The 9863-nt window shown below is 37.1% G+C and overlaps 1 protein-coding gene across 1 annotated transcript in view; it reads right to left on the minus strand.

Moving 5' to 3' along the window:
- The window catches only part of LOC112504604, a 3194-nt gene extending 2376 nt beyond the window's left edge, over positions 1-818 (minus strand). Inside the window, exon 1 of the mRNA XM_025108546.1 lies at positions 84-818. Coding sequence (XP_024964314.1) covers positions 84-818 — 735 coding nt within the window. The remainder of the gene's footprint in view (positions 1-83) is intronic.
- Between the last annotated feature and the right edge of the window lie 9045 nt (positions 819-9863).

Consider the following 9863-nt stretch of genomic DNA (forward strand, 5'->3'; position numbering starts at 1 on the left):
TCGAGAACCTTACGAGCTGTCCTTGTTGGGCCAAAATGGCCACCGCATGCATGAGAATGACATAATTCTAAAATAGAGGTTACCTCATCATTACCTACACATCGTCGGATGATTTGATCAGACCCTTTCTTCCACAAGTAAGGATCATCCCACATGTAGTATTTGGAGTCGCTCTTTATCTTATCTCTCTTCGAGCTCGGTAGCTCTTTAGGTGTGGTCCCGGTGACTAAGTAGTTAACTATGTCGGCATACCAAGGAACTGTGGTCTTCACCTCAAAAAGTTGCTCATCTGGGAACTTGTCATCTAATGGTAACGGCTCTTCATTGGAGACAATCCGGCTCAAGTGATCTGCTACTAAATTATGTGTTCCACTTTTGTCTCTAATATCCAGGTTGAATTCTTGGAGCAACAAAATCCATTGGATGAGCCTTGGTTTGACATCCTTCTTTGTCATCAAATACCGCAACGCCGCATGATCTGTAAAAATAATAACTTTAGTACCTAAGAGATATTGATGAAATTTTTCTAATGCGAAGACAATCGCAAGCAATTCCTTCTCCGTGGTGGAATAGTTTGCTTCCGCGCTATCGAGGGTTCTTGAAGCATAATAAACAACGTGCGGGTTCTTTCCAACCCTTTGACCGAGTACCGCTCCGATAGCATAGTTGCTCGCGTCACACATAATCTCAAAGGGAAGATCCCAATTCSRTGGTCTCATAATGGGGGCGGATGTGAGCATCTCTTTAAGCTTATCAAAAGCTTCCTTGCATTTCTCATCAAACCTGAACTCCACATCCTTTTGAAGTARATTGCACATCGGTCGGGTAATGCATGAGAAATTCTTAATGAAGCGCCTATAGAAACCTGCATGACCCAAAAATGACCGGACTTCCCTCACCGAAGTGGGGTATGGTAAGCTTTTGATAACATCTACTTTTGCTCTATCTACTTCAATACCTTTATTTGAGATAACATGTCCTAAAATCAGCCCTTGGTTTACCATAAAGTGACATTTTTAATAATTTAAAACCAAGTTGGTCTCTATGCATCTTTGAAGGATTTTAATGAGATTTTCTAAACATTCATCAAAGGAGTTCCCATAGACGGTGAAATCGTCCATAGAAACTTCAATGATGTTTTCCACAAACTCAGAAAAAATACTCATCATACACCGCTGAAAAGTAGCCGGTGCATTGCANGTTCATCTATCAAAACACCTATGGCTCATGGAACGAAGATTCATGCTGATCCTTCTGGGAAAGCTGTTGATCAGAAAATATATCAAGGTATGATAGGTTCTTTGATGTATTTGATGTCTTGTAGACCTGATATAATGTTTTCAACACATCTTTGTGCTAGATATCAGTCTAATCCAAATGAGTCCCATCTAAGTGTCGTTAAGCACATTTTCCGTTATCTTAAAGGGACTACTAATCTTGGACTCTGGTATCCCAAGGGTACTGGTTTATTGTCCGATTTAGAYATCCGGACAAAAGGCTATATGATAAACTCTTATCCGGATAAGATTAGATATACTTKGCAAAGGATTGAGCGGATTGCTAAATCGATGAATTCATTTGTCCAATTTCCTAAATCGTTTGTTGAGATTATTCTTTCAAGTCTTTAAATCGTTCAATTCTTGAGCGGTTTAATTCTTAACTCGAGCGATTTAACTTCCTTTGTTGAGCGATTTATTTCTAAATCGTCCATGTCTTGAGTGATTTATCCTTAAAACGGACAAGTTTTGATCGGTGTTCTTCTAAATCGTCCTCGCCTTGAGTGATTTATTGTCCGGATTAACACTTAGATATTTCTCAATCCATAAATCGAACACCTCTTGACCGATTTATTCTAATCCGGATAAGTCTTGAGCGATTTAGAATTTGAACGGTTTTTGACTTTGACTATAAATATTCGCCTCATTTTTACTTTTTACTTTTTATCCTCATTTACTATTCATCGTCTTCTCCGCTCATCTCTCTGGTTTATCGCTCAGACTGTTTCTTCTACTGTTTCATCACTTTACTCATCAAGGTTTATTTCATTTGATTCTATTATTCATATTCCTTGATCGTTTGGACTTATATTGGACATTTTGGACTGGTTGGAATCATTGTTTCGATCTTGAATGGAAACTTAAAATGAACCATAAAAGGCTTAAGACTTAATAAAAAAAAATATGTTTTATCTTTGATATTTGTGTGTCTTTTTGATTTTGTTGTGTGTGTTAGTATATTTTTAAGTCTTAGTTTTGTTTTTGATCGGACATTTCACCGGACAAGGTGATCAGAGTTTACTCCGATCAACCTTAATCCGGTTGATGATTGTCCGGTTTATTTATTTTCTTTTAGACTTTGTATTTTTGTTTGTTTTCTTATGTTGTCCGGATTCCAAATCCGGTCACCATTTTGTTTCTTGTTTTTTTACTAAGTGTTTGAATTTTTGTGTTGTCCGGATTTCTAATCCGGTCACCATTTTGTTTTTTCTTCCAAGTGTTTGTTGTTTTCTTTGTTGTCCGGACTTCTAATCCGGTCAATACAATTTTTTTTTCTCTAAGTTTTTTAGACTAAGTTTTTTTTTTCTTGTTTTTTTTTGTTTGTTTTGTTTTGTTTTTGTTTATTGTTTTTGTTATTTCTTAATTTTTTTAGTTTAGAAATTTTTTTTAGTTTAAATTTTTCTTAGAGTTTATTTTTTTTTGTTTTGTTTTTTAATCTTGTTGTGTTGTTATTTTTTTAATTCCAATTTTTTGAATAAAATGGGTACTAATATTTTAGAATTTTTTACAGGTTAATGGCGGATAAAGACATCAATCTGACGAGGAATCTTACGTTCCTTCTGTCAGATCAGATAATATCCCAACTCACCCGCCTAGCCAACCCATTGCTTCTGAAACACTTTTTCCTCAGATAAAATACTTAGACATAAAGTCAAATAACCATGTCTTTTCTTTTCATATGCCAGCCGAATACCCTATCATCCTAGAAATTCTGAAAGGTCACCCAATAGCATATTCTTTATCTGCTAATACACCTGTTCCGATGGTGTATCTTCAACAATTCTGGAGTACACTCACTTTGAAAAAAGATGGGGACACCATTTACTTTGAAGGAGAAGTTGACGAATATGTCAGTCGTCTGACATTGAAACGTCTAAGAAGAATTATTCGTCTGCTCGAACCAAGCTCTACTGGTTTTGAAGACTTTGTATCAGATGAACAACTCTGTTTGGATATCAAACGTCTAGGATACTCGGCAGAATTTAATAATCCAACTCAATTCAAAAGACGATTCCTTCCATCAATCTGGCACTTGTTGTTCTCAATTCTGAATAGATGCCTGACATCAAAGACAACGGGCATAGATACTTGTAGTAGCTCATTCCTTAAATTCTTTCATGGCATTGTCTTTTCAAGAAACTATGACTATGCTTTAGTCATTTGGAATTAATTGGTAGAGCTGGTCAATGCAAAAAGATTCCCGTCTAAAGCCCGGAAGTTTGTGCCTTTGCAGAGGTTTCTACAACTGTTCATTAAGGCTATGATGAATGCTAACGAAGATATTCCGGCCAGATCAAATTCTGAAAAAGGGCCGACATTTGTCATGACCAGAATTCGAGAGCATACAGAAGTGGAAGATTTGGATTCAATAATGGCAGTACCACCAGAACTTATTGCCTTTGCTGATCAGACTGCTTAGTGTGTTATAGACTATAGGCGAGTGATAGATCCAATAGCTCAACCAGAACCGGTTGAACTTGCCCAAGGATCACCCCATGCCTCAGTTGTGAGAGAGGAGTTAGAAATAGAAAAGCGAGTTCGGGAACAGGGTTTACCTGAACAGGCAAGTGTGATGAGAGAAAAAGAATTAGAGAGGGGTGAACAGGCGGGGGGAGCGTCTGATCAGCAGAGTACTTCATCTGACAGTACTTCCATGACTTCTTCAAGTTCGGAAGCTACTGAAACCGATATTGAGGCAGTTCCTGGTGATGACAATGATGATGGTTATAATGAAGGTGAAACGAAAGAATGTGCTCAAACTGGTCCTTCTCAGAATCTTCCAATTGGAACATTGGTTGATGATATAAATGATATCTTTCCAGACTATTCAACTTAACAACCTTGTCCGAGCTTACATTCATTATCATTCAATATTTACGATGTTGATGACTATGACCGTATTCTTAAAGATTTACCTAACATAGAAGAAGATGAGGGAGTTGTAGTTGAAAATGTTGAGAGAGTGAGTGAAAGGGAAGTAGAAAAATATGGAGAGGGTGAGAGTGGAGCAGAAAAAGAGGATCAAGGTCCTTCCCAAGCTGAAACACATAGTCGGGCACCCACATCTGCTACCGTATTCTCCAAGTGCAGTTCTTAGTGAACCTACCGGAACGACCGGAGTGGTGTCTTTGGACATTTCACAAGGACAGGTCGGAAGTCCTACCAATGCTAATATTATGCCAACATTGAACGTAGGCAAAGCAGTTTATTCAACTGTTGTTACAACTGGTAATCTAAGTGATCCAGGTGTGAATTTACCCGACTTTGTGTCAAGGGAATATTTGGACGACGCCCTAAAGGCTGTTCAAGATAATATGGATACTCAAATGGCCAGTCTGAAAAGACTTCTGAAGGGAAAGGAAACCGTAGAAGAAGAGCCACCATCTGCGCCATCACCACCACATGTACCTGAACCGTCAGTACCAGATCAATCGGTGGATGAACTTAAATCGTTACAATATGCAAAATTGATGGCATCTCAAAATCCAGATGCTGAAGATGCATATTTGGTCGGCCTCTTACGACAACAATTAGATGTTAAACCTTTTGTTCGAGCCTCAGAGTTTTTGGCTTTTCAAGATGTGGTTACTTCTAGCTTTTCTAAAGTTAGCAAGTTAATCACATCCAATACCCAAGATCTAAAAAGTTCAATGGATGCCCTAGCTGAACGGGTGTCTACCTTAGAAAAAACTTGCAGATCTCAGGCCATATCTCTTAAACGAAGAGATGACGATTCGGATGATCCAGATAGTCATGAGGGGGAGAAAAAGAGACAGAGATTGGCCGAGATATCTGAGGAAGTTACAAGGGTTGGAGAGGAGCCATCAACTCAAGATGTTATTACTGAAGCTTCTGCCCTGGAATCTGTTCGGGAAAGAACAATTGAGGCCATTGTGATTGAACATGAAGAAATTGAGACAAGTCCTACGATCGAGCCAATGGTTGAAAAGTCAGCAGACTCCACAATAGGAATAAGGATGTTATTGGACTTGTCTGCCAATGTAGGTTTCAACGATGTGTTCTCTACTACTCTGGGTGGAGAGCAAGATTTTGGAGAAGACATTGACAACATTGACGAGTCGACTAGGATCTACTTTGATTTTGAAGCTGATATAGATGATGAAGATTCAGTTTTTCCTGTTCAAGAAGACCGTCAGTCTATTCCAGAATCTTCCACTGCAGATGTACCTGATGTGTCAGATATTCCTGCTCAAAGAGAACAAGTTGATCCTACTGAAATCTTTACCAAAAATTATGTGCCATTCCATATCAGAGCAAATTTTCCTGGTTATGATCGAGCAAGAATCCGAGAGCCGTATTTAGAAGATATCTACTTTGGAATTTTCATCCAACATCGAAAAGCTCTGAGCGATGATAAAGTTCTTGGCATTCATCATCACACCAAAGATTACCGCATTGAATATTGACACCTTTTGAAAGCCAAGAGTCTACCGATAAGTGAAGTGCGTACCAAGCATCGGGTCATCACGATCAAACAAATTGATGCTCAGAAGCTTCTAAGAATATGGTATCCTGTGTTTACAGTTACTAGGCAGGATGGTCAGATTTGGAGATCCAGCGAAGCTGATTTTTCAAGCTTATACTTGGAAGATCTTGAATATATGTACTTCGAAATTAGAAACATGACCAACAGGAAGAAAGGAGAATTGATTGCTTTTGAAGCCATCAAGAGATTTACGCGTTGTCATGTGAAACTAGCTATGGTCATTGATGTTCAAATGGGCCTTGAAGACAATCAACGGATCATCAATCTGAACAGACCAAATCAAGAATTAGAAGATATTGAAGCTTATCCAGTCTATATGATTCTTGAAAAGCCGGAGTTCGGGGTCATATACTTTGATCAACTTCAAGTAAAGAAATTCATGAGATTTAGTGAGCTGAATAAATATTCTGATGGTATGATAAGATTAGTGAGAAGGGTGCTTGACTTGAAAAGGGTAAACAATGACAGAGCTGCTGAATCTGAGAGGATGAGTTCCAAAGAAAGATATTTGTTGATCAATGCGATAAATTTGTTCGAGGAGAAAATCCAATATAGGAACGCTCTGAGAAGATTAGAGAAATTTCTTGGACTTCGAAACATGAAATTTACAAGAGTCCAAACTTGAATCCAAAGGGGGAGAATGTTGGGTTTAAGTAAAAGCTTTAATGTTGTATTCAAGTTTCTCATTCGTATATTTGCTTTGTAATAGTGTAGCTTTACAATTTTCTAGTATAAATAGTATTTTCCTTGTAATTTTCAATACCAAGTCATTAGCAGAATTGTAATCAAGATTGGAGATGTAATTTCTCTCTCTCAATCAAATCAGTAACATTTGATGATCTATTCTTCTCTACTATTCTATTCATCTTGTTCTTGAATATTTTATCATTTTTGTATGAATCTTGGACTTCACACTTTGGTTCAGCGGGTTTAGATTCAAGCTTTGCTTTAGAATAGCTGTGAAAATAATCAGTTGAAAGTACAGAGTCTTGATTTTTGTAGCTATCATTAAGGTTTTTATAATCAAACGGAACTTGTATCTTGTCTTTTCCTTGTCGGTTAAAATCTTTTCGTTGTTCTACCTCATCAGAAGATTTTGTAAATTTAATTGAAAACTCGGGTCCACAATCAAGATATTCAAATTTATGTAGAGTCGGGCTATAGTATAAAGCTTTTCCTAAAAATTTTGGATTTTCGTACCCCAACCCTTCCTGAGGGTTAAAGAATCTTGTTTCAGAATGTTTGTTCAGGAAAATTGTTTGATCAGTCTGCCCTCTCTTATATAACTTTTCTTTCTTAGACTTCAGTTTTTCATTTAATTGAATAATTTGTAATTCAAGATTACTAAATTTTAACAATTAGTTCTTCATTTACTAATTCTAACGACTTATATCGTTCTTTGGAATCAGATGGCTCGGTTTTTAAGACATTGGATTTTTCATTAAATGTTTTAGATTCAGATAATAAAGATTTTGCCCAATCCAAATTTCCAGCATTTTCATCAAATAATTTGAAGTATTTATCTTTTTGCCTTTCTTGTTCTTTTTGATAATTATTTGAACGCAATTTTTCTGTTTTTAATTGTTGCTGGAAAGATTGGAGTTTAAGCATCATCTTTTGCATCTGATAAATGCATGAACTCTCCAATACCTCTTCTTCCATTTCAACATTCTGTTCTTCTCCTTCATCTGAAGAACCACTTTCAGTTCTCGCCATCAAGTATATGTGTGCCATAGCTTCTGATTCTTCCTCCTCGTTGGTTAAGTTTAACCAATGATCATCTTCTTCCATCAAAGCTTTACCCGCATCTCGTTGTTTCGAGAGAAAAAATTTGTTCTTGTTATAGTCGGTATTTCTCGTTACCAGCTTTCTGCAATTGACAGCAAAGTTTGCCACAGTTGTAGCACTTTGTATGCTCATCAGCTACGCCTTTGACAAATTTCTTCTTCTCTTCTGGCTTCTTTTCGTATTTCTTCTCAAATATTTTCTCTTCATATTTCTTCATCTCACCAAATTTATCTTTAAATTCGCATTTTGAGCCGGAAGAAAATCTCTGATTATTTGAATGCGGTCTTTTCTGAAACCTCTTTTCGAATGCCTTTGTTAGCATTGCCATGGCATGTTTGATTTCAGTCATCTCAGAGTCAGAATCAGTACTGTCACTTCCTTCACTTGCCGATTCACTTGATTGGTTGATTTCCTTCACTTGCTTCCCAAATCTGCTTTTCCCTTTCTTTTCGGATACAAAGACTAAAGGATCATCAACTTCCTTTCCCTTTTTCTTCTTAGAATCACAGATCTCTAAACCTTCTTCTTCGTTCTGCTTTAGAGTTTCATAAACCTCATGTATGTCGATATCAGATAAAGATTTGTTGAATCTAATATGGTTAGCATAAGGTTTCCACTCTTGTTGTAAGTTGCTAAGACATTTAACATTTATCTCTATTACAGTTTTATAGATTCGTTCTTGGTCAGCTCATTAAGCAATCTAGTAAGCCTATCATAAACATCGTCAAGGCTCTCTATGTCTTTAGTCTTGAACTCTTCATAACCAGAGATATAGTTAGTGATTTTTAACTGAGTTCCCACCTCGCAAGTATCTAGTACGGATCTGCTAAGGCTGCTAAAGCTTCAGACACCTTCGTTGGTTCAATGTTACTTAGAAACATGGAATATAAACACTCATTAGCTGTAGAAGACCAAGTACGAATAGATGCTGAAGGATCACCAATAATTTGATGTATTCGATGATTTCTAGTCCACTTTTTCCTAAGAGGTAGAGGAATATAGGAACTTTGATCTGAACTTTGATCAGTGTAACTATTTGAGGAGTTAATTGGAACAGGTTCAGGTGAAGGTTCAATATTTGGAACTAGAGTAGGCTGAATATCTGATTGAGGTAAGGTATTTTCATCTTCAACGACCAACACCTCTGGCACGTCAGTATTCACGCCCTCTTCACGCTGAATTGGACCGTCAGAATTTTCCATTTGAATCTCTTCATCTACTTCTTCTATTTCTTCTTCAGTTTTAGTTACTAGAACATCAAGAGATGGACCAGATAACTGTTGTTCGGTTTGTATATTCCTGCATAAATCATTGGAATGATTAGATTTATTTTCGAAATATTAATCGTAAAAGTTTTCAAACAAAGAATCTAAATCAGAATTATCATAATTCGAAGATTCAGGTTTATCTGCTTTCCGCGTAGTATTAATTATCAGCCCGAGTCCTGAATTGTGTTGTTCAGAAGCCACATCAATAACTTCATCAAATGACACATTGACGCTGTCATTGATGATTTTTGTCTATTTGTTGTAGACCCTATATGCAGCAGATATTTTTGAATAGCCTACAAAGACAGCTTCATCAGCTTTGTAGCCAACTTCCCTCCATCCTCTTTGTCATATAAGATAAAACACCTGCAACCAAATACTCGAAAGAATTTGATATTAGATATTCTATTATTTATTATTTCGTAAGGAGTTTTACCAAACCTTTTGTGAACGAGAGATTGGTTCTGGGTAAAACATGCAGTCGCCACTGCTTCAGCCCATAAGAATAATGGAAGTTTAGAACACGTTAAGAGTGTACGCGCCGCTTCCACCAACGTTCTATTTTAACGCTCAACAACACCATTCTGTTGTGGTGTCTGGGCTGCTAAGAATGTATGTGTGATACCGATAGATTCTAGGAATAAACCGAGAGTATTGTTCTTGAATTCAGTTCCGTTATCAGTTTCGATTTTTTGACCTGGCAGTTGTAGATTATTTTGAACTGTCTTCGAGAAAGAAATGATTGTCTCAGCTGCTTCATCCTTTGACCTTAGAAAATGAACCCATGTATATCTTAAGTAGTCATCGACAAAGACTAGCACATACTTCTTTCCGTTTATGCTTTGGACTCACATAGGACTATAGAGATCCATGTGAAGTAGATGCAGAGGACGTACGCTATTGAACTCTGTCTTCGACTTATGTGAAGCTTTCTTTAGCTTACTCATCTCACATGCGCTGCACACATGGTCTTTATGAAACTTTAAGTCCGGGATGCCTTTAACCAAGTTGTCACAAACCAAC

Source organism: Cynara cardunculus, unplaced genomic scaffold, assembly GCF_001531365.2.
Source record: "Cynara cardunculus var. scolymus isolate 2C unplaced genomic scaffold, CcrdV1 Un_Scaffold_6177, whole genome shotgun sequence".
In the NCBI taxonomy this organism is placed as follows: domain Eukaryota; kingdom Viridiplantae; phylum Streptophyta; class Magnoliopsida; order Asterales; family Asteraceae; genus Cynara; species Cynara cardunculus.